The sequence below is a fragment of the Apium graveolens genome, chromosome 4 (assembly GCF_009905375.1).
Source record: "Apium graveolens cultivar Ventura chromosome 4, ASM990537v1, whole genome shotgun sequence".
Classification (NCBI taxonomy): Eukaryota; Viridiplantae; Streptophyta; class Magnoliopsida; order Apiales; family Apiaceae; genus Apium; species Apium graveolens.
In genome coordinates, this window is record NC_133650.1 from 205,593,392 (window position 1) to 205,620,030 (window position 26,639).

General features: G+C 35.1%; 2 protein-coding genes, 1 long non-coding RNA gene and 1 pseudogene across 3 annotated transcripts; 1 reads left to right on the forward strand and 3 right to left on the reverse strand.

Annotated features, from left to right (window-relative positions):
* Positions 1–264: 264 nt before the first annotated feature.
* LOC141719301 (zinc protease PQQL-like) lies at positions 265–2,961 on the reverse strand (annotated as a pseudogene).
* Positions 2,962–10,625: 7,664 nt separating this feature from the next.
* LOC141719302 (secreted RxLR effector protein 161-like) lies at positions 10,626–11,165 on the reverse strand. Its single transcript, XM_074521675.1, has one exon. It carries the CDS (start codon positions 11,163–11,165, stop codon positions 10,626–10,628), a length of 540 nt encoding a protein of 179 aa, XP_074377776.1.
* A 5,625-nt stretch (positions 11,166–16,790) lies between these two features.
* LOC141719303 (uncharacterized) lies at positions 16,791–19,253 on the reverse strand. The gene has a single exon (XM_074521676.1). The coding sequence runs from the start codon at positions 19,251–19,253 to the stop codon at positions 16,791–16,793; it is 2,463 nt and encodes an 820-aa protein (XP_074377777.1).
* Positions 19,254–25,558: 6,305 nt separating this feature from the next.
* Positions 25,559–26,228, forward strand: LOC141721872 (uncharacterized). Its single transcript, XR_012574917.1, has 3 exons — positions 25,559–25,686; positions 25,789–25,858; positions 26,165–26,228. It is a non-coding gene; the product is annotated as an uncharacterized LOC141721872 (long non-coding RNA).
* Positions 26,229–26,639: the final 411 nt, after the last annotated feature.

Below are 26,639 nucleotides of genomic sequence, written 5' to 3' on the forward strand. Positions count from 1 at the left end.
TCCATTTTTTATAATTTGGAGAGAGTAGATATATGACATCAAATTGAAAGGATAATATAGAAGAGCTGGGCAACAATTTAATTATTTAAAGTTTGCAACCGGTAAAATATTATCACATCAGTAGTGCGGTGCATAGGACTACTTCATGAGTTGATATATTTATCCAAGTCGAATTGGCCAAAACGTGTAGAATTAGTTTTTCACACTAAACTAGAGTGAAATTATAGGGTATAATTGTGGATATATAGAAGAAAACCCTAAACATCAATATGTACTCACGGGGAATATAGTTTTGTGCAACTGTGCTTCATACTCGACAACAATGACAGGTTCATCATGAAGAAAATACTGGAAAAGAAAAGGTTGAGTAGGAAGGTCAAACTTGACAACAACAAAGAAAACATTAGACAAAGGCAGAGAAGTAATATACTTGCAAATAGTCATCTCGCAAGCTGGTTGACTTCATCTGATCCCGCTCCAAATAGGCAGATTCGATTTCTGACAATAAGAACGCCCGAGCAATAGTTATTTCATGCTCAGAAAACCATGTAGCCGAACCCTTGCAACCTAAAATGTAAGAAATGAGTAGAAGAAATATAAGAAAGACTTAACAATTTTATAAAAATACACACCTCAGTAAGCATTGATTCCAAGGCCTCTATAGTTCCTTTCTCTTTGCAAGACGAAGTCATTATATAGGCCTTACTTGGTCGAACAAGGACATCAGCGGAAGCCGAGCATGAAAAATATGGTAGATCCTTCTTGTGAGATATCTTAAAGAATCTTTGGTTCAAAGCATGAAAGAACATGCACTCTACAAGTAATTCCCTGTAATCCCTTACAGTCCTCAGCTCTACCACAGGCATCTTACAGCTTACCATCACTGCAGACTATTCAAGGCCAATTAAAGATAGGAACTGTCTGACTTATTGCATGGAAATGATCATCCAACATGAAAATACATGGTTAAAAAGAAGTGTAGTTAAAAAAGATGCACAACAAACTAACCCCGGCAGCTTCAGATTCTAACAAACATAAATATCATGGCTCTTCGTGTGATGGAACCAGAAAGTGTGGTATAGGAGGAGGATCAGATGCTGAAATTTTATTCCCGAAATACATCTTTATAAGCTCAACAATAATCTGTTATATCGATTATGATGAGCGAGGGAAGAGAGAATTAGAAAATTAAAAAATAAAACTCAGCATTATTAGTCGCCATATTTCAAAGGAATATACTGTATTATTAAGCTAGCTGACATGATTGGATTTGACACAATTCATTCCAAATACACACATAGATTCTTTCCAGGTTTAATTTGACCAACTGGAGATTTTTTTCACTCTGGTGAGAACATATATATTAAATACACGTCTGTTATGAAATATCAAAGTATGCGATAAATAGCCAGATTTGAAATCTAGACCTGTGTATCAGCGAAATCTCCAATTGCTACAACAACCATATTTTTCAGATGATACCATTTCCTGTAGAACTGTTTCACAGTCCCAGGAGACACAGTTCGGATCACCTTTTCCAGTCCAATGGGTAAACGCTCGGCATACTGCAACCATTGATGAGCATATATGATGTATTCATATAGATATAGATGTATTATTCCCAAAATCATGCTCACAATAAATTACAACTGTACCCTAATTCAAACAGAAACACCAAACTCATATTAAAAGTACTATCATAAAAATAATTGATCACCTTACTTTCAATTCTTAGGCTAATAGTGAGCATGCCAATGCAAAAGCACAGATAAGGTCCGTTCACAAATAAAAAGGAGCACAGAACGAACTTGTACCATACAATGAGGATCACATACATATAAGCTTAAACTGACATAATAAAAAATCAGGATTACTGAGCATGTCGATCAGGATCTGTTTTCTAATTAAGCTAAGAGAATGTTCGACAAGTGCTAGATAATAGCTAAAAATATTTGGAATTACAAGTGCCAACAACTAGACCTTTGAACCTTCCATCATGAGCGCCCAATGTGCCTCCTGCATCCTTCCATTAGCATTTCTAGTACCTCTATACTCTTCCAGAACTGCTCCTCTTTCTTTCTCCAAATCATCTGATGATATCCAAATCTGTACATGGCATAAGGTTGAACCTATAAAGATATATGATAAAATCTCAAATTATATAAAAAACCAAAATGTCACTATTACCTCTGAACTGAATTCAGCCAGTATAGATATAGCCTGAGGTAAAACTTTAGGCTTGTCAACCGGAACAAACAGTTCATAAACAGTTTCATCAGAAGATGTCACTGCATTTTGACAAGCCCCAAATTCTGCATTATCACTTTCAAGAAACTTTATAATATCATGATTCATGTACTTGTTAGTCGCACTGAAAGCAAGATGCTCAACAATGTGCGCAACTCCGCGCTCTTCCTCCTTTTCCAACACCGAGCTGCCATATAAACTTGTCCAATTATAAAAACAACACAAATAAACTGTGTATGCAGGAACTATAACAAATAAGTAAACACTTTTCACTGCAACTCCCTTGATTATACCCAAGATTTCATCTACAATCAAAGCACCTTAAATATAAACCAAAGATTACCTTAAATAATAGTTGTATCATATAAAAAACAAAATTAAAAAATTAATAAATGAAAGATAAATCCAAGTAAACGAAAATAACATGCTAATTATTACCCAAACCATATTCCTTATAACCAACAAAGAGTATTAAAATTAAAAACCCCAATTTAAAAAATTAGGGTTTCGATTTTAAAAATCCCCAATTTAAGAAATTAGGGTTTTGATTTTAAAAAATTTAATTGTTAAAGCAGAGAAGACCATAATAGTATTCATGTAAAGGAGACACCAAGAGATTGTTAGCAGACCGGTGAAGGTGATTGTGATGGTGAACCTATCAGACCTGGTGGAGATGGTGGTTACTAAAACAGCAGAACTGGTGGCGGTGGCCATTAGATCGTAGCGAAGGTTGTAGTGGTGAGAGACGAGTGAGAGAGAGAGAGAGAGAGAGAGATTCAGTGGGGGTTGAGAGATGAGAGAGAGATTTGTGAGAGATTTACTATTTTTTTTGTTTTTAGTTTCTCTGGATAGGGGGAATAATTGGCAATCAAACGAGGGAAAGTTTTGTAAAATTTCACTAAGGGGGGAAACAAATTGAAGTGGCCCGTGCTGATTTATTTTAGAGAACTTTAGACATCAGTTGTTAAATAATCGATGTCTTCAAATAACAAAGACATCAGAAAAACACGGGGTGATGTTATTACCTCTTTTAACATCAGTGACATCCGCAACCGATGTCTAATGTGTGATGTCTATTCAACTTTTTCTTGTAGTGACACGTGTATGCCCCAACTGCCCATTTTGAACGAAAACTCGCATTCAATATCTTCACTGTTGTATCATTGTGTATACTATAAAATTAATTTAAATGTAGTCAGTCATAAACACAAAAGCTTCATAATCTATAAGCTAATCTTATTTATACTTTTCACATACATTTCAAAGTTGAATTAGATTTATACGATAAACATATATAAATAATTACTGTCCCACTTGGAATTTGATGCGGCATGGTGTTCGTGGTTTCTTTCCCCTAAACTTGCGATCGGATTGTGATCTAGGTCATTTCCATGCCCGAGTCTCTATATTGGTCTAACAAGTGTTTTTGGTAATCTTACAAGTGTTCTGATTGCGTGGAGAAGGTAGACTAGGTGTTCGTAAAATCGCACAAGTTCTTCGACTAAGTCCACGACCACGTCCCATGTCTCTGATTAGCATTTTCCCTGCATACTACAAAGTAATTAGAAAATATTTCCAAGTAATTAGATATCATTCATGCAAGAGACTAAATATAACAAAAAAAGACATAATTTCCAAGTCAGATAAATCATCAAAATAATGAAAAACTAATAAAACAAGATCAAAAGTATTGATAAAATTCTACATACTCTCATTTCATATCATATGATTAAACTTAGAAATCTTAATTAATATTCATAAACACAACTCATAGAGAACTAATAACATTAAACCCATATCAAATAAAGACATGGGTATACATAATTGAAACTTGATGTACACGACACAAAATAACAATACAACTTACTAATTGTATAATTTATATATTTTATTGATATTAAATCATTTTTCTACATCATTATTTCAAAATGAAAGCATTTGTCATCACAAAAGATAAAATAGATATTGAACAATACCAACTAATGAAGCTGAAAAAACTCAAGCCTTTGAAGAACATATAACAATGAGATTTAACTCTTACTAAGTTCATCAAAAATTTATAAAATATATATGAAGAACACATTAGGTTATTAGTTTACTATAGAGAGCTATATTTATACTCTCCTTCTCCATCATACTTATACATATATATGTATAAACATGAATACACTATACACATAAAAACAATCATATGAACAACACAATTGAAACAAATTAACAAATATTTAATGCTAAACAAGTTGATTTAAGACACCCACATTCATTCTCTCTATATATCACACTCATACCTATAAATATATATATATATATAAATAAAAATGCATATATATGTATAAAGAGGAACACAAGATATACATATAAAGAACACACAAAATAAATGAAATAAGTTAGCAAATATAGGTAATTAGGATAAGAGTAAAGTTCTAGCATTAATGTTATATATAGTCTATATGTAGTCTTATCTCTTTCGAATTAGTTGTTGATTAAATGTAATCCAACAAATAAATTTACAATTTTAGAACTATATTTTTTCAAATCTAACCTAAATAATTTTTCTAATTTATTTACCCAAAAGTAAATGATTATTTAAAGAATACTTATATAGTAATTATTGAATTTTTGTAAAATGGTTTAGAGTTTCATGCAATAAGGAAAAATATAATGGGTTCGTATTAGTTTTCATTCTTGGAAATTAATGACAGCATATTTACTATATACACCCTTTTTATCATGTATGCAACTCATGACAGATACTTAATTATTTAATAATGAATTGGAAAGTAGTGTGTTGGTTCAATTAAATGGCGGGTCATTGTTGTACTTCTAAGCATTGTATGTTTATTTATATGCATTTGTATACTTATTTCTTATTTAATTATTAACATATTTATATTTTGTATAAATTAGTTGTACTTTCTATATATTTACATGTTTACTTAGATGTACTTACATACTTATTTTCCTATTTTACTAACCTACTTTAATATTTATGATTAAACGAACACAAAACTAGTATATTTTCATTATTGGTTTTCTTGAGCTTTCTAGGACTTACTTAGAGTTTCTCATGTTAGCTTTAATGTTGATATATCATAGAAATCCTTTAGAAAATTACTCCATCCACCACTTGATTAATAAAAAAGAGAGTCTTCTTAACTTTTCCTTCAAAGTCTTAGTTATTACGGTAAGATAACATGTATGGTTCTTGGTATCCATATTCCACAATCTTTCAAAAATCTTCATATTCTTATAATACCGAAATCAATTTTCTAGTTTGTCTCCATGCCGACATTAACAACTTAAATTTTTTATTAGCTCTAATCTGTTTAATAATAATGGCTCTCCTGCATAAAAATCTATCTAATCATGTAAATGTATTTGTTACATTGACACACACTAGAAAATTTTAATTGCAACATATTTTTGTGAAAGTCATCTCTAAATCACAAAATCTATAATACCACTTTCTAAGAATTTAAATGTATAATAAATTATTGGAGATTACGAGAAAGAGTTTTTTCCTGAGTAATTCCATACAACTTACTCACATAAAACATATACATAAAACTTGCAACTGCAATGAAATAATTTGATCATTTTTTATGAATACAAAACTTAGAAGTTTGCCATATTTATGCGGCTAGGTCTACATGGAATTTAGAAGAATATTCGCACCTAAGTTAATATGTAATTGAATAAGTACATGATTTAATAACATATAGAAATGCAAAATTATGAACTTGAAGACTATTCTATTTTCATAAAAAAACAAATTATTATGTAGCTTAGCTTGTTTTAAAACGACATACATTTATAATCTTCATATATACTACCTTTACTTAGCAAGGAGAGATTCTTTATATATTTTGCATACGAGATAAACAAACTAATTCACTACAAGAAAAATGTCAATAGACATCATAGATTAGACATTGGTCACCCGTGTCACCGATGTTAAAAGTATTTTTAACATCACCACTTTTAAAAGCGATGTCTTTAACTTTTTAGCATCCCAAACATTAAATATTTCGAACACGCAGTCCATCCCCCTTAGTCAAAAAAATATCCCGCTTATTACCAAATTCTTCCCCGCCTTTGGTCAAAGAAAATTGGATGAAATTTTCCGCATTGATTTTTTTGGCTTTCCTAAATTCAATCGATTTTGGTCAAATTTATTATTTGGAAATGGCATGAACTTTCCTATAACTTTTAAAAGTTTTGGGGCAAAAGTTGGTGGAAATCCCCCTCTATTTTTAAATTTATATTTCTACACAAATCCGTTTGTATGTATCTAATTTGGCCACATTCAATTGTATTTAGTATATTCAGAATTTTTAATAATTTTATTAAACTATTTAAATGTTAGTGAATATTTTAAAAAATATGTATACGCACAATAATAACATTCATCCCTACTACAAATTTATATGGTATAAAAATATATGTGATGAAAGAACTTTTATTTAAATTTTATGATACTTTCGTGAAATTTAAATATATATATATATATATAATTTTAAAAAATATGAAATAATTATCGCGTTCCAAGTCCACCGACTACATTCACTATATTTTTTGACAAAATATTAGTGAGCTAATAATTAACTTATTTTTGAATCTCTACATTAGAGTAGGTAGTATGATTACATGGGGTTATAAATTTAAGTTTTAGGGTATGGATTAGGGTTTTAGTTTTTAATTTATATCTAATTTATTTTGAGTAAATTAATACGGATGTGATTACTGGATTTATTTTACAAATTCGAATTTAGGGGTTGAGATTCTTACCATATAGTGTTCCTACTATTTAGAATAATATTATACCATCCAACCACATGGATGTTAAAATGGTTACAAGAAAATGTTATATGCAAAATTTTAACAATTTTTAATGATTAGACCTCGATAATTTTAACAAATAAGGTATCACTAAACTTAACTAAATATTTCACCACAATCTTTTTCGTGGAATTTATGATCAAATTGACCAACTTCATGATTTTAATTTTTTTTATTAAAATAACCAGTTGTTAAAATAATTTATTATATTTTTAATATTATAATATTTGTAAGAAAAAACTTAATTAATTACAATTTTAATTTCCTAGAAATTATAAGAAATCATAAGAAAAATATTAATCGACACTCCAAAATTCGAGCGGTTAGTTAAATTTAGTGCCACTTCAGAAGTCCCCTTGCATTAGATCTAACACACCAAATTTAACCATTAAAACACCCATCCAACGGTTGAATTTACATTTAATAAAACCAAATTATAAGTTAAAAAACAAAAATAATTATAAAATAAATTTTTTAACCCGAAGCCCCTCCTTTCACTCACGTAACCCACCCCTTCTCTTTTTCTCTCACCGCCGTTATATTTTTTCCACCCTCCAATCTCTCTTTCCCCCTCTATTTGTGTCCCTCCCACCATATTACTCTCCCTCGTGAAGGTAATAATTGGGTAGAGAGCTAGGTAGATAATTTTTCAAAAATTTCCATCTTCTTGATTTTAATTCGAATTAGACTTTTTACTTTAGGTTGTTTATTGATGTGTTTTGAAGTTACGAATCGATAGATCATTGAACATGAGTGTGTAGATAATTTTTTCATGATTTATGATTGAATGTGTTGCTCCATTTACATGCTTGGTATGTGGTGGGAAAATTGTTTATATTAAGGATTTTTGAGTTTGGTGGATTTTTTGTTAATGTCATTTTTTTCTTTACAGACGTTCAATTGATTTTTGCCCGAATCGGTTAAATGCTAGTTGTTTGTAGTTTGGATATGAATATGAGATTGTTTGGTCAATTTTGAGTGTATTCAGTTGAAAAACTGGACTGAAAACTAAGTTTTTTTGGAGAAATTAAAGCTGCTTGAATATGACTAGACATGGGTAAACTCACCGAATTTTCCAATTTCCAGCGAGAGATTTGTTTCTTAAAACTGGTGTTTGTTAATTCAACCGAAGGTGGTGGAATTTAGAGTCGCATCTTTGACCATATACGATCAATTTAATTTTAGGCAGACATTTTAAATTTATTCAAAATATTTAATAGTTTAGGCGGGATTTTCAAATTTTTGGTGAAAAGTCAAATTCGACTACCTTGGTCAAATTTGGCCGGTTGAATTTAAGCAGGTTTTTTTAAATGGTCAAAATTAGCCGGTCCAATTTACTTTAAAAATGACCTATTTACTAAATATTCCTCCGGTATTATGACCGATCCAAAAACTAAAAGATACGACCGTGTCCTGACATATTTAGGTAAATGTGAGGATTTTTGGCCGGTCGTATTTACCTGTTTTTCTTGTAGTAATAGCTCATCTAAATATTAGGGGTTTGTTGAAATGACGTAATATATAAGTTGATCCACATGTTAAATGACTTAATCAAGAAAAAGATGGGATCAAATAAATTCGACATCATAAACTTTGAAATTCTTGAAAAATTGCCCTCATTGATTTTCCAATTTTCAAATAGTTCTTGGCTAAATGATATTATACTTCATTTTGATGTCTCTCAACTTTGTTTCTTTCATTTTGTACTTAGTGGCGCGACAACCATGTGGTTTCTCTGATCCTCTCAGTTATCTACCTTTCTTTCACCTTTTTCAGTTGATGGAAGTGCTTTGGGCCTGGATCCTATCACGTTTTGCCTTTTCAATTAAAATTCAAACAAATTCTCTTGTGTAATAAAGAAAGATTTAATCTCATTACATCCTTTATTTCACAAATTCCATATATTGGCATATTAGTTCTTGTATGTTCTTGCAATGACTTGGTTTCCCAAATGTTCATGGTTGTGGTGGTTAATATGTTAAGAGGCACCAACACCAAAGGTAAGTCTCATCTGGAGAAAATTAAGGGTTGAGGTATTGTTTCGACCACTTCAAATTGTTTTTATCTTCTAACTTCTTTTCATGTTTATCGGGTTTTTAAAATATTTTTTGTTTTTGTTAAAGTATTGTTCCTTGATTAGGTTATAACTGTTCCAGTCATACGGTAGTACTAATAGTTGGTAACGCTTTAAGAGAAAATAAAAGAAACTACAATATATTAGTTATTCATTCTCCTAATTTTTGTAATTTAAATTTTAGGGAATGAGTGTACTAGCATAACGGATTAAGCATCATCTCTCCCAAGACTTTGAAGAAGGAAGATTGTGCATCTTCACCAGTGTACAGATTTTTTCTTATGTACACACATTTGCAACATGATGCTCTATAATATGATACATTATTTATCTACTTGTTTGGGGTCAACTTCAACTTTATACTCACATCCGTGTGCCTCCAGACTCAACTGCAGTTCAGAAGTACACGGTTTAGGTTCCAACTGTATCATTACTGCAAATGTTTGCTTTCCAGCATGGTTGATGGACCCTGGACCTGCTGTGCATTATGGGTGTAAATTATTAATATTATCAAAATAATTCCATTAGCGTTGCAACTATTCTGAATTTTCAGATGTTGCCAGTAGCCGTGAACCATTTGACCTTTGTGAACAACATTATGGAAATTACTTTAACCTCCCAAGCCAATTTAACCAGCAGCATAATTCAGAGCACAAGTTTAATAATGTCGGAGGAGCGAGGATCACTATTGCAGGTGTCTTGAGGATGAATGAGAATAAGCTCCTGATTAGCATATCCAGAGGACTGGGGCACATGGCTCCACGGGCCCACATGATGAATTTAAGAGGAGAAGTTCCATAGGTTCATCAGATGTGAATCCAGGAGCAGTTCTCTAGGCTCATCAGATGAGTAATCCAAAAGTATGAGAATCTCTTAGGTTATTAGATTTTTAAACCAAAAATGAGAACTTTCTAAGGTACATTACAAAAGGGGACAAGTGCAAGAGGATAATTGAAATTTAAATTGAAAAGGAGAAGCTCTAGCTGTCTGTCTGTCACATGATAAATACAAAGAGCGAAGTTTTGCAATGAATAGACACAATGAACAGGAGCAAAACCTGTAATTAAATATCAAACATGTATTAGATATAAAACAAGGTTTATAAACTCAAGAATAATTTGCAAACTCACTCTACTGATATTAATGAATGAAGAATTTAATAAAACTGAAGTGTTACTAGTACATAGAATAAACGAAATACTTAAACACCTATCTACTAGATTGCAAGAACATGACCTGATTTTTCTCCACTACTTTCCTAATAAAACTGACTTATTCAAACCAAACAAATAAACAAATAAAATGTTTAGAATAATAAATAATCCAACAAACACCCATGTAATCTAAACGTTGCTGAGATCCTTGACACCCAGAAGTCCACGCATCTTTTCGAACTTCACTGCTGTCATAGCCTTTGTTAACACATCTGCCTTTTGCTGCTCTATGCTCACATGCTTGATAACCATCATTCCATTTTCAACGCACTCTCTAATGAAGTGGTAACGCACGTCAATGTGCTTGCTTCGACCATAAAAACAGGATTTCTTGCTAGATCAATAGCAGACCTATTGTCAATATAGATTACCACAGGACCAGGCTGAACATCTGATATTTGACAAAACAACCTATGTAACCATATTCCCTGGCATGCTGTTGCAGTGGCTGCCATGAACTCAGCTTCGCAAGAAGATAATGACACGCAATGCTGCTTCTGAGAGACCCATGTGATCATGCTTTCGTCCAAATAGAATGCCATTTCACCCGTACTCTTCCTATCATGGATGTTTCCTGCCAAATTACTATCAGAAAATCTTGATAACAAGTAATTACCACGACCCTTATGATAAATCAAACCATAGTTCACTGTTCTTTGCACATAACGGAGGATCCTCTTGACAGCATTTTGATGTAGCACCATGGGTCTTTCCATGAACCTACTTACTACCCCTACAGCACACGTAATATCCGGACGAGTGTGCACTAAGTACCTTAGACCACCCACCATACTTTAAAATTCAGTAGAATTCACTGATTTTCCTTTCTCATCTTTGTGCAGATGAACTTTCGGCTCCATTGGGAATTTTACCGGATTGCAGTTGAACATCCCTGCCTTCTCAAGTATTTTTTTAGCATAGGCTGTTTGTTTGAGCTCGATATAACCGTCTCCTTGAGTAACTTCGATACCCAAATAATAGGATAATTTCCCTAAGTCTGACATCTCGAATTCGTTGCTCATCTGCACCTTGAACTTAACAATGTTGGACACGCTTGTACCTGTGATGATCAAGTCATCAACGTAAACTCCAATGATCAAACTTTATTCACCTTCTCGACGTGTATCAACGGCATGTTCCAGGGAACATTTAACGAACTCATGTCCTTCCAAACATTTGTTTAATTCTGCATACCAAGCGCGTGGAGCTTGTCGCAACCCATACAAAGCCTTGTAGAATTTATAGACCTTCTTTTCTGGTCCTTCTTTAATATACCCCTCCGGTTGATTCACATAAACTTCTTCAGAGAGTCTACCATTCAAGAACGCTAATTTCATATCCAAGTGATGGACTTCCCATTCGTTTTTAGCAGCAAGTGCCAGCGTAAGTCGTATTGTCTCCAGTCTTGTGACAGGGGCAAAACCTTCTTCAAATTCAATTCCGTATTTTTGCACATATCCTTTAGCAACTAGCCTTGCTTTGTATTTGATCACTGCACCCTTTGTATCTCTTTTTAACTTGTATACCCAATTTAAATCAATAGCTTTGTGGCCTGGAGGTAGATCTGTCAAAAACCAGGTCTTATTCCGCTCAATTGCTTCAAGTTCGTTGTCCATTGCTTCTCTCCAATCACTTTCCTTTGCTGCCTGTTCATAACTGATTGGCTCATCTATACCAGCCAACAACAGCTCCTCTGTAACCTCAGTTTCTTCAGTTTCATTATAGATGTCGCTAATCAATCTAAATTTTCTGGGGGGCTCACTTCCATCATACGATTCATCCAACTGATCTTGCCCCCCATCAACATTCATTTGTCGAGCAACAGGGGTCTGTGACTGCGGTGTTTGCATCGTATGTTCTTCTTCCTCTTCATCTCTTTCAATATTCTCACTTGGGACTCCAGTCACTACAAACGATGAAAATGCAGATGCATTTTCTTCCTCATATCTTTCCCATGTCCAGCCCTTTGCTTCTTCCAAGACCACATCCCTGCTAACATGTACTGTCATTGTATTTGGATCATATAACCTGTAAGCTTTGGTTCCAGGTTCTCGCCCGAGATGCACAACACATTTACTTCTATTGTCCAGCTTTTTGACATGTACACTAGGTACTTTTATATACGCAATACACCCGAAAATCCTCAAATAATCCACCTGTGGTTTTTCCTTTGACCAGGCTTCGTATGGAGTGGCACCCGACAAAGCTCGAGTAGGCAACATGTTCAATAGATATACAGCATATCTTATAGCTTCTCACCACATATAAGACGGCATATTTCGCTCCTTCAACAAACTCCTTCCCATAGCCACTACGGTTCTGTTTCCACGTTCCACGATGCCATTCTGTTGTGGAGAATATGGCGTCGTAAAATGTCTAACAAACCCCTTTTCTTCGCAATAATTCTTAAAGTCATTGGAGCAAAACTCTCCGCCTCTATCGGTCCTCAAAACTTTTATCACACCACCAGATTCCTTCTCAACAAGAACTTCGAATTTTTTAAAACATGGTAAGGCTTCATCTTTATTTTTAATCATGTAAACCCACATTGCACGAGTAACATCATCAACAAACAACAAGAATTACCTGTTTTCGGATGGAGTTGGTGGCGAGATGTGGCCACAAATATCCCCGTGTACCAGGCCTAGTTGTTCCTTTGCTACAAAATCAGTTAGATGAGGAAACGGTCGTCTTGCTTGTTTGGCCATCAAACAGCCCTCACAAACACCCTTTGGATGTGTAAAATCTGGTAAACCCCGTGCCATTTTATTCCTTGACATGAGAAGCACGGCTTGAAAATTAACGTGGCCCAAACGTGAGTGCCACGGCCTTCTGCGTTTTCTTTCTGCGCCCACTCTTCTTCTGTAAGTAAGAGTTACTGTTCACCACTAACCTCTGTCTTCCCTAGTAGTCTCTCCTCATGTGCCTTGAGAGAGCCAACGATTTCTTCCACAGACTTTTCTTCTAAGTTGCCAAACTACTCAATGGCTGATGTTATCTGCAGGAATTTCGTGGGTATAGCTCGCAGAATCTTCTTGACCACATATGCTTCTTCAATTTTTTCCCCAAGTGCTCGGATATTCGTTACCAAGCCATTCAGCTTCATCCAAAAATTATCGAGTTGCTCTGTTTCTTTCATGGTAAGGGCCTCAAACTCAAATTTAAGGGTCTGAGCTCTTGCCTGCTTCACCCTGTCCGCACCCAAACTCACCATCTTGATCGCTTCCCATGCCTCCTTTGAGGTTTTCTTTTCAGCGAGAGACATCAGTACCTCATCCGGTGTCCCTTGATAAATGAGTGCTAGTGCCCGTTTATCCGTTTTGTCTTCAATAACACCTTTTAGACCCTTGGGCTCAATTGCCTCCCACACACCATGTGCTTGCATAAAAACTTTCATCTTTATAGCCCAAGCTGCATAATTTATCTTTGTCAACATCGGATAATTCAGGCCAAATAAACTATTTTTGGATTTGTTGGGATCCATGTAGCTCTAATACCAGATATTAGATATAAAACAAGGTTTATAAACTCAAGAAATATTTGCAAACTCACTCTACTGATATTACTGAATGAAGAAATCAATAAAACTGAAGTGTTACTAGTAAAGAGAATAAACGAAATACTTAAACACCTATTTGCTAGAAACAAGGAACATGGCCTGATTTTTCTCCACTACTTTCCTAATTCAGCCGTTTACAAACTCGTAGGTGACTTATTGAAACCAAACAAATAAACAAATAAAATGTTTAGATTAATAAATAATCCAACAACATGTATAAGTATCCCACAAAAAAGCAAGCCGAGCAAAGTATCACAAAAAATGGCACCAAAGTATCTTTATCTTCCAACAAGGTCGGCGATTGGCAAAGCGCTTGGTTGGAAATCTAAGAAATTTCGGTTGCATTGCATATGCACATATTCCTTACGAGAAAAGAAAAAAGCTAGATGGGATTAGATGAGATTGTCAAGAAGTGTATTTTTACCCCATATGACAAAAGAAACAAGGTCTATCGACTCTATAATCCACTAAAAAAATTTAATCTTTTCACGTGGTTGTATGCATGATGAAGTAGACTTTCGATGATGGAGCGTAAAAGAAAGAATTGTAGCAGGCACTACACCAAAATCTCATTCACACAACTGTCATGAGACAACGGTTCAAAATATACCCGTTGTCCCAAAAAATCAAACCACGGGGTTTTCTTCGCTATGAAAAAACAGTTGTCTTGCTTTCCATCCAACAACGTTTATAGAGGTTTTTGCACACTATTGTCTAAGCTTTTCGATTTGACTTATTTAGACAACTGTGATTTCATGGACTGTTGTTTATGACTATTTTAAACAAGCGTGAACCAATGTTGTATGTCCAAAAACTCATTCTATCTTAAGACAACTGTTATTTTACGAGTTGTTGTTTGTAACCCTTTTACATAATGTTGCATGCATGTTGTATGTACAAAAATTCATTCCATCTTAAGACAACAGTTTTTGACAAGTCCGTTGTCTAATTTAGACAATGGTTTACTAAAACTGATATCTTAGACTCTATCAAACAGTGGATTTAAAATACCATTGTAGAAAGCAAAGTTCATAGACAATGGTTATTAACATTATGGGATAATAGAGGTTCATACAACAGTTTACTGATTAGCAAAAGAAACCGTTGTCTATACAGCAAAGATGGAAAAAAAAATTGACTTGCACATATTACATATCCCAACCCTGCTGTACACAAACCAACAATAAGATGTCCAATCTGAATAAACCCAAACCAACAGATATAATACCATAAATCAGCCAAAGGTCCAACCAACAACAAACTAGAGATCCTCAATCAAAATTGTAAGCCATTCCTCAAAATTGGCAAACCATACACTTTCAATTAAACAAGACAGAGATTTCAAATTACATTGTTCCATATATACAAGACAGAGTTGTTTAGTAGTGAATATTACAATGAAAATGGAAACACAATCCTTGTTTACTGCCTTTGGTAACATGCATGCTGCTTAGCCATAATTTTGCACGCCTTGACAACCGCCGTATGCTGGTAATTCTGCATAAACACAAAAACAAGTGATCAACATTAATTTGCACAAGTTTGATGTGGAAAATTTTATAATTTATCCTCTGCAGTAGATAACATATCTCCAAGCCCTGTTTCTGCAGTAGAAGCTAGCCATACTTGTATGTCCGCCGAATGATTATTTTTGCTATGATAAAATCATCATCTATTATAAGAAGAGCATCAACCAGCAGCATTCACAAATTGAAAACTCAGTCAACTAGATGATGATTTTATCACGGCAAAAGTAATCTCATCAAGGGGTTCACGAGCAGTACACATGGATAATGGGAGCTTCACCTACAAAAAGAATAAAGTGAGCGGTACATGGACTCAAGTATCTATAAATAATTATATATATTACCACTATGGAAGTTGAATCCATTCTTCTTCCTCTCGCATATAGCTAGTATTTTCATCGTCCAGTTCATCAACATTCGGGAACACGGGCAACTGCAGCTCATTCTCAAGTTCTATTTCTACAGAGCCTTCATTTTCATCATCACAGTGGTCATAAAAGTTCTTTTCCGGGACTTTCAACACCACAGACCAAAATTTTTCAAGAGTATCATCAATGTAGCAAACTTGCTTAACATGTTTCCCTAGAACAAAAGGATCATTTGAAAATCCTAATTTATTTAAATTAACCAATGTATATCCCAACTCATCAACCTTAACCCCTTTGTTCATATCTACCCAATTGCAACGAAATATAGGGACTCTAAAATTATTATAGTCTAGCTCCCATATACTTGTTATAACTCCATAATAGGTATGTGAAGTATGTTCAACAGATTTAAATTTTTCAGAAAGCATTAATGTATCTGCAACAACACAAACACCACTACACTGTACTTGTCTATTATTATCACGCTCCTTGGTGCTATAAATAACCCCGCTGATTTTATAACCACTAAACGTAGGAACATTCTTTTTAGGCCCTTCTGCCATCCACCTTATATCATCACCTATGCTATTATGGTCATGGAGCAATTCCGTCTCAATCTGTACAATAAAAAAAAAATTAAACAATTTTTTTAGGTCTGTGTTTTTATTTTTTATTGGATGTCTTCGACTTCTTATATTACTTGTCTGTATTGTTTTTAATCAGGACTACGTAACAAGGTAATAAACACATAAATAAAACTTACCTTTTTCCTGAACCATTCGGGGAATTGTTCATTCTGCTTGGTTTTTAGCCACACCTCGTCATTTTCATGCTGCTGGTATCTTAGCATTAAAGATGCCATATGTTCACTACAAGTAAAATCAATTGCTTCAATATATTTACCGAATTGCAGATAATGAGAAAATAACAAAATGCACACACACACACACATATGTTAGTAACTTACTCAAAATATTGCCTCATGTGATTGCTATTTTGCAGAACACATAAGTGTGCTAGATGCAATTCCTCTTTGCTTGGCTTGATCATTGTCGCACCAGATAAAGGTTTGCTTATTGCATTTTGCTCATGCCTATCATTTTTTGGCAAACCTATGGTAGCTTCTTCAAAATTGACCAAACGTTCAACGGCCTCTTCGGCAACATATGCCTCGGCAATACAACCTTTGGGATGAGCAGCATTTCGAACATATACTTTAAACGCCTTCATATCTCTCTCAAAAGGATACATCCAACGTAGAAAGATTGGCCCGCAAAGCTTAACCTCTCTCACAAGATGAATTGAGAGATGGATCATGACATCGAAGAACGAAGGGGGAAAGTATTTTTCCAGCTGGCATAATGTTTCCACCAACTGAGATTGCATATTTTCCAATTTATCTACATCGATGACTTTGCTGCAAATTGCCTTGAAGAAAAGGCAAAACCTTATTATTGTGCACCTGACTTTTTTGTGCAGTACCGACCGAATCGCAATTGGAAGCAAATGATGCAATATTGTGTGGCAATCATGAGATTTCATTCCAACAAGCCGAAGTTTTTCCATATTTACAAGATTCTTGATATTTGAACAAAATCCATCCGATAACTTCATTTGAAGAAATGATGAGCAAACTACCTTCTTTTCAGCATTTGATAAGTTCCATGCAGCCAAAGGTACCTTCTCTTTCTTTCCGGGAGTTTTTGGCCTTAGCTCCATTCTTATTCCCATTTCTGCCATATCGAGACGGACTGACTCCCTATCTTTTGTCTTTCCGGGAATATTTAGCAAAGTTCCAAGTAAAGCCTCACATATATTTTTCTCGATGTGCATCACATCGAGAACATGCCTAACTGGCAAAAATTTCCAATACTCAAGTTGAAAGAAGATAGATAACTTCTTCCAAACTGGTCTAGCATCACCTTTCTTCCGTTTATGTTGGCGTTGTGTCTTACCAAAGACATGGTCCCTTAGATGTTGTACTCTTTCAAAAACCTGCTCACCAGTTAATGGAATAGGACCAGCACCTGTCTCAACGCTATTATCAAAAGCTGCCTTTTGCTTTCTATACGGATGATGACGAGGCAACCACCTCCTATGCCTCATAACTACCGTCTTCCGATAGTGAACCAGCCTAGTAGCCTCTGTTTTATCAACACAAACAATACAAGCATTATATCCTTTAACTACATGTCCCGACAAGTTCCCCAAGGCCGGATAGTCACTTATTGTCCATAATAATATGCCCCTAAGTACGAAAGACTCTTGTCTATATGCGTCGTACACTTGTTTCCCGCGCCACAACTCCTGCAGATCTTCAATAAGTGGTTGAAGGAACACATCTATATCATTTCCAGGCTCGGTCGGTCCTGATATTAACAAGCAAAGCATAATGTACCTTCTTTTCATACAGAGCCAAGGTGGAAGGTTGTAAACCGATAGCAAAACTGGCCAACTTGAGTGATCAGTACGGTTTCCACGAAAAGGATTGAAACCGTCGGCGGATAAAGCTAACCGGAGGTTTCTACTCTCCGATGCAAAATCAGGCCACTTTTGATCGACATCCTTCCATGTTTGCGAGTCTGCTGGATGCCTCATTTTACCATCTTGTTGTCGTTCGGTCTCATGCCAAGTCATGTCCTTCGCAATCGCTGGTGTATTGAACAAATTTCTTATTCTTGGTATCAAGGGGAAATACCATAAGACCTTAGCAGGGACTCCTTCTTGTTCTTCTCCTTTCTTATTCAGTTTCCATCTAGAGGCCTTACATATGCGACAAGTAGTCTCATCTTCATCTTGTGGCCCACGATATAGTAGACAATTATTCGGGCATGCGTGTATCTTATCATAACCCATTCCTAATGCACATAAGGTTTTCTTCGCTTCATTGAAAGAAGAAGGGACATTGTTGCCTTCTGGTAGCAAAGACCCAATCAATAATAGAACATCAGAAAAACATGAATCAGACATACCATGCTTCACTTTCAAGTTGAATAACTTAACCAAAGCTTTCATCTTAGTGTAATTCTCACAACCAGGATAAAGAGGTTCATGCTCACCTTTCACATGGTTGATGAAATCTGAAGAATCTGAAGAAAGAACATCATCATCGTCAGCTTCACCCATTCTTGTGCAGAATTGGTAATTAGAAGATACCGAGTTGTCACTTTCATCCAATACAGGACTTTCTACAATATTTGGCTCCCCGTGCCATATCCAGCGAGTATACGTTTCATCAATACCATTTTGAAACAGATGGTTTTTAACAATCCGAGCTTTCCAAGATTTGCTATGTGCGCACTTTAAGCATGGACAACTTATTTTGTCTTCGTTATATCCATTCTCAAAGGCAAACATAAGTAAATCGTCCACTCCATTCTCAAACTCTCTTGTTCTTCTATCAGCTTTTAACCATGACCTATCCATATTTTGATATAAAACAAGCTGCAAAAAGAAAGTGACATGATGGTCAAAAACAGAGCATATACTATTAAGCTTATGACTAACTACCAAAACAATTACAAACCCAAATTCCCAAATAACCAAAACTATTAAGCTTATGACTAACTACCAAACCAAAACAATCAGCAACAACTACATAATCTATTAGCAATTAGTAACTAATTAAGCTTATCACAAACCCAAATTCCCAATGTGCATCACTTCAAACAATTAATTGCAGAGGTGACTAATTAAGATTATGACTAACTAATTAAACAATTAACTAATTAAGATTATGACTAACTAATTAAACAATTAACTAATTAAGATTATGACTAACTAATTAAACAATTAACTATTAAGCTTATCACTTCAAACAATTAATTGCAGAGGTGAGCTTGTGTTAGAGCTTAAACCACTGAAACAATGGAGGAACCCTAAAACACTAAAAAGATAATTTAGGTTACGGATTTACCTAAAATGGAGGTCTCTGCGATGGAGGTCGAGGTTCGATGGGGGAGGTTGAGCTTGAGGTCGAGGTGCGATGGAGGAGGTGCGAAGCAGCTTGAGGTCGAGGTCGAGCTTGAGGTCGAGGTCGATGGAGGTTCGAGGAGGTCGAGGTGCGATGGAGCCGCCACGAATCACGATGGAGAGTACAGGAGGGGATAAGATGAGGAGTAATGAATGACCTAATTTTGACTTCAATTATTATGTTCTCATTCAGACATAACAAAGCTCAATGATTGGGTTGTTAAAATTTTAAATAATCCTTAAATTATGTCCAAGAATGTCAAAATCAATTAAATCCAAATAAAAATCGACTTATGGATAGTCATTTACAAATTTTATCGATGTTAATATCGACTTATTGTAGTCATGTACAAATTTTATCGGAAAATAATCAACTCTTCTTGTTCGTCTTTTTAACAGAAATCCGGTAAAAGCTGTAGTCCCTGACACGGGTACTACTACCCAGTTGACTTAATTAATTTCTGAAATGGATTTGTCAACGATCCAACCGTACGGATGTTAATATCGACTTATTGTAGTCATGTACAAATTTTATCGGAAAATAATCAACTCTTCTTGTTCGTCTTTTTAACAGAAATCCGGTAAAAGCTGTAGTCCCTGACACGGGTACTACTACCCAGTTGACTTAATTAATTTCTGAAATGGATTTGTCAACGATCCAACCGTACGGATGTTAATATCGACTTATTGTAGTCATATACAAATTTTATCGGAAAATAATCAACTCTTCTTGTTCGTCTTTTTAACAGAAATCCGGTAAAAGCTGTAGTCCCTGACACGGGTACTACTACCCAGTTGACTTAATTAATTTCTGAAATGGATTTGTCAATGATCCAACCGTACGGATGTTAATATCGACTTAGTGTAGTCATGTACAGATTTTATCGGAAAATAATCAACTCTTCTTGTTCGTCTTTTTAACAGAAATCCGGTAAAAGCTGTAGTCCCTGACACGGGTACTACTACCCAGTTGACTTAATTAATTTCTGAAATGGATTTGTCAACGATCCAACCGTACGGATGTTAATATCGACTTAGTGTAGTCATGTACAGATTTTATCGGAAAATAATCAACTCTTCTTGTTCGTCTTTTTAACAGAAATCCGGTAAAAGCTGTAGTCCCTGACACGGGTACTACTACCCAGTTGACTTAATTAATTTATAAAATGGATTTGTCAACGATCCAACCGTACGGATGTTAATATCGACTTAGTGTAGTCATGTACAGATTTTATCGGAAAATAATCAACTCTTCTTGTTCGTCTTTTTAATAGAAATCCGGTAAAAGCTGTAGTCCCTGACACGGGTACTACTACCCAGTTGACTTAATTAATTTATAAAATGGATTTGTCAACGATCCAACCGTACGGATGTTAATATCGACTTAGTGTAGTCATGTACAGATTTTATCGGAAAATATAAGATGTTTAAAATAAAGTCATCTTTTTAACGAAACACTGAACCGAATAAAAATCTTCTAATCGAAATTATTAACTAAACAATTGTAACAAAGTATGTCTAACAACAGTTTTTCAGACAAGATAATTTAATTTTTAAAAATTAAAATATATTAAAAGACATTACATACCGTTAGATTGAGGTACTATCTCAAATCAGCACCGTTCATTTGATTTTTCATTTCCCCCCAATCAAAAATTGTCTCCCACCTTGGCTTCGCGGTGTTTACTTTACCAGTTTACATTCACAATTTCATTTTTCATTTTCATTTTATCACACGCGACAACGGCGATCACAGGCGACAACGGCGATCACAGGCGACAACGGCGATTACTCAACCTAGCATCACACGCGACAAGGGCGATTACTCAACCGTTTAATCACTGGTATGGGCTTAAACCCTAGAACCCTAGCGTCCCTGATTTTATCTTTTGTATTTGGGGTTTTTTCATCTTATGTATTTAGGGGTTGTAGAGTATATGATATTTTGGGTATCTTCATTCCGATTATATGCGTCCTTTGCATGCATTTTGTCACTCACTCTTGATTTTGAGTCCCTGATTTTATGTATTTAGGGGTTTTGGGTTTCTATTTTGAATATATGATGGTTGTGGGTTTCGATTTTGAGTCCCCGATTTCATGTATTTAGGGGTTGTGGGTTTCGATTTTGAGAAATGCATTTTGTGGATTTTGAATATATGATGCTGCTTGTGGGTGTTGATTTTGTGGGTTTTCACTATGCTTGTGGGGTTTTGAATATATGATGCTGCTTGTGGGTGTTGATTTTGTTGATTTTTTGGGTTTTCACTATGCTTGTGGGGTGTTCTATGCTTGTGGGGTGTTCTATTTTGTTGATTTTGTGGTTTTCACTATGCTTGTGGGTGTTGATTTTGTATTTTCACTATGCTTGTGAGTCCCTGATTTCATGTGTTCTATGTTTCACTCTAGATTTTAGTGTTCCTCTAAATACACTCTGCATATACACTCAGCATCCCTGATTTTAGTGTTTCACTATGCTTGATTTTAATGTTTCACTTAAGATTTTGTGGATTTTGATCCACATTGCCTCTGTTTGATTCACGGAACACATAAACACATTGCCTCTGTTTGAGTATATATGTTTCGTGCATATATGCGAAGTCCTTTTAGATATATGACAGCTCATTTTACATGTTCTATATTATGTGACTCTGAAATTTGGTTTTTCTTCCATATACATTTGATACATGTGTTTTAAACTTTAGTTTTTGTTTGGTGTATAGATAATGGCCACTCCGAAAAAGAAAAGTGAGTCAAAGAAGACAGAATTGAACACAAGAAAGTCACCGAGAACAGGGCCAAAGAAGAAAGAGCTTAAAAGGTCCAGGTCTTCATCCCACCCAACTACCATGAATGTGATCAGGGCTTTACGAAAGACCAGGTCCTTAAACAACCAGACCCCTGCTATGACCCCCACCCCATCCACTTCTTCCCCAAAGTCTGTGAAGAAGAAGCCTATATCTGAAATCTTACAGAAAAAAATTTCCAAAAATAAGAAGAAAAAAGTGAAACCTGTTACCACCCCGAACAACAATGAAGGACTAAAACTACTCAAGCGAGGTTGTGTAACGATGCATAGAATTGTGAGACGAAAGATCCAGGGGAATAAACTTAATGTGTCTTTTAATGGAAAGGGAGAGTCGTATGGTCCTGAAGCGGCAGAAATGCAATCCTATATTGGGGTTTTGGCAAGAACCAAAGCACCAATCTGGCATGATAGTTGGAAATGTGTTCCCGATGAGACAAAGAACAAGCTTTGGGAGTGTGTTCTGGTAAAACAAACTCAAATAATTATGTATCTTTCATTATATGTTCATTACTTATGTATCTGATATCTTTTTAATTTCTTATGTATGTAGCTGGGTTTCATTTTACCTCCGTCTGCGAAAAAGTTGGTTTTACGTTCCGCTGGTCAGAAATGGAGGGAGTTCAAAAGTCGACTGACCACAAATTACATTCTCCCTTATCGAGATCAACCTGAAGTGTTGGCCTATCCTCCTGCAGATTTCTCTTTCATAGAAAAATCGCATTGGGATATATTTGTTGCTGATCGCACGTCACCAGAGTTTTTGGTATGTTTCCAGTTAGCATTATGACATACTTATTTCTAGTTAGCATTAAAACATACTTGTTGTTTCTAGTTTTTGGTATTTAATTAATATTGATTTCATAACCACATTCGTGCTTCTTATGCAGAAATGTCATGATGATGCTATACAAAGAAGGATGCTGAGTGTATATCCACATCGGATGTCTCGAAAAGGTTATGCTAACCTCGAGAATGAATGGGTGCGTAATAGTGAAATGACATAGTTATTATTCTAATACAAACTAATTTGTCTAACATATTTATACTATTATACTTTCCTGATCATATACATGTGAATGCAGTATCAATCTCATCCAGATGAAGAGGAAGTTGATCGGTCGTCAACCTGGGTCCTAGCAAGGAAGGACAAAGATGGTAAATTTTTAGGAAAAATTGTTGAAGATAAAGCAACGGAAATTGTAAGTTATATATTAATTTTTGTCTTAATTAATTGAAAGTATATGGTACTTAATTATGTTAGTCTTTTACATGGAAATAGCTCAGACTGTGATAATATGGTACACTTAATATTTTAGGAAAAATTGAAAAAGGAGGTTAAGGAAGGGAAACTAATAGCTGAAGGTGTTGATGATGTTTTAACACTCGCGCTCGGTAAGCCTGAGCATGGTGGACGGGTCCGTGGACAAGGTGTTCATGTAAAGCAGTCGGTTTATTTTGATCTTCCAAGGCAAAAAAAAGCTAGAACAATGGATGAAAAGATACAGGAAAGAGTTCAGAGGTACTTGGCAGAGGAGACTCCAAAAATAATTAAAGCGAGAGATGATTTTTGGGCTGCTGAAATGGAAAAGCTGAGGGCAGAGATCTTGAAAAGGCCCGTACAACAAGAATGTACTCCAACGCATCCTTCCCAACAAGCAAGCTGTCACTCTAACGGCGGGGTTGATGTTGATGCAGCTGTAAACCATCCTGCTACACCTACAACTGTAAAGAATTTATTTCCTGTTCAACAGGAGGGAGGTGGTCTGAAAATTCAAAAGATTGAAAGTTTGTTTGTTGATTTAGGGGTGGATCCTGAGGATGCTCAGAGGTTGGATGGCAAGGATGAAAGTTGTAGAATTGTTTTTGAGGAAGACAGATGTGAAGAAGTTAAAGTGAATGCTCCGGATAATTCTGTTTGTAAATTGGCTCTTGGATCGCTCAGCAACATTGTAGCTTGTGCGAAGATTGATGAAGTTGTTGTTGTTGAAGGAGAGGAGACAATCCATGGAGTCAGACTTGGGGAAGAGAATGCAAGAGTGTCAATCACTCAAGTCATTCAAGGAGATGCTAAGATTCCATATCCCATCGGTGACGAGATTTTGACCGTGGAACAAGCCATGGGAACTTTTATTGCATGGCCAAGAAACTTGATAACAATGAGGAACAATAGCACTTCCAATGTTTTGTCAGCTCCGAAGGTAAAAATATTTAGAATAGCACTATATAGCTAGAATGTTTTTATTTAGTATTTTCTTTCTTACTATTTTCATGTGTATTTTCTGCAGAAAGCCAAGAAAAAGGGAAAAAAGAAGACTTATAAATTAGTCGCTGATGTTGAACCAGAGCTTGTTGTTGAGATGGGTGCAAATTACCCATCTGCATTAAATCGTTTGTGGACATGGGCAAAGGGTGCCTTAGCTGATGAACGAACGGTTTCTTTTCAACTATCCCAAGAAGCCTTTGGCTCTACAAAAAAGATGGCCATTTACTTATCAGATATATATTCGGTGTGCTCTGGAGGTGAAATGTCGGGGTCTGTGATCGTCCTTTTTATTCAGTAAGTTTCTCCACAATTTTTTTTTTAATATCTCATAGTTAGTCTGTGGCTCCAGAAATGATTTTTTTTAATCTCTCATATTTTTATATGTAGCTCCATAAACGAATACGTCAAAAAAAATAAGATGACCAACATGATCAAGTTCGTAGATCCCACCACAATTGGTGCCATTGGCTGTGGTAATGCAGGGCAGAGGTCGCGTGCACTCGCTGCACGATTTAAGAATGCTAAGAAAGGGCAATACTTTCTTATGCCTTACAATGACGTGTAAGTTTTAATCCAAGAGCTAGCTAGTTAGACATTCTCATATAATGTTTTAGCTAAACAGGATCACATGCCTTTTTAAATTGATTTTTTTTGGAGCTTCTAAGTTTCAATTTTTATGACAAGGCTTCAATTCATTCATGTTTGTGTAGGAACCATTGGAATTTAACTGTTGCAAATCCTGAGGCAGAGGTTGTCTACCACATGGACCCTCTAAAACGTCGAATCGCTAATGTGGAATGGCTGGATGTTGTCGACAAGTAAGATTCAGCTTCTAAAATATCTGTATGGAGTCTTGAACTTTGATAGACCACGCATTTTTCAGTTGCTTAATGGTTTTGCTGGTATTATTTTGGTTGTAGTGCCATTAAAATTTACAAAGAGGATCTCAACAAGGTTGTCAAGAAGAAAATTTTGTGGGAGAACATGGCGGTAATAATCAATTCTCATCATATTTTTTCTATGCTATTAAGGATATTGTAATTAAATAATTATTTCTTACATCTCAGTTAGTTGATATTGTAATTAAATAATTATTTGTTACATCTCAGTTAGTTGTTAAGGATAGAAGTTAGTTAGATTAATGCTTGTATATAAACACTACTGCACTCATAGTTTAGAGACTTATTTTTTACATTCACCAAATCTGTTTTGTATAGTTATCTCTCTGCAATATACATACAAGAGCTTCTTTCTCTCCAATTCACAGCTTTTGTAATGCATTTTTAATTAATCCAGGGAGTTCCAGTGCAGTCAGGAACCAAGGATTGTGGCCTGTTTGTGATGCGCTATATGAAGGAGATTGTTCAGGACAAAGAACTTGAGTTTGCTGCTAAGGTGAGATTTTCACTTTGGGTTTTCCCATTGACTTATACTCTTACTCGTACAGTACTTAATTGTATGACTTATGTAAAATTTTGGGTTATTTTTCAGTGGATGCGCAGATCAAACTTGGTTTACACTGATGATGACATTAACGAGATCCGCTGTGATTTTGCAAAATATTTCATGAAACGCCATGCAATCTAGGTTCCAAATTTGTGGTCTTTTGTTTGAACTAGTAGTCGGATTTGAACTTTAAATTATGCAGTTGGTCATGGTGATGCACTTTTTGGTCCAATCCAAACAGAATTGTCGGTAGATTGATAGATTTGTCTCAATCTATTAGTAGATTGCATGGTCAATCTATATATATTGTGCTCAATCTATATAT

Bases quoted from the DNA above. Each gene is read 5' to 3' on its own strand.
- LOC141719303 (XM_074521676.1), bottom strand. From the start codon at position 19,253: ATGGATAGGTCATGGTTAAAAGCTGATAGAAGAACAAGAGAGTTTGAG.
- LOC141719302 (XM_074521675.1), bottom strand. From the start codon at position 11,165: ATGGTGGGTGGTCTAAGGTACTTAGTGCACACTCGTCCGGATATTACG.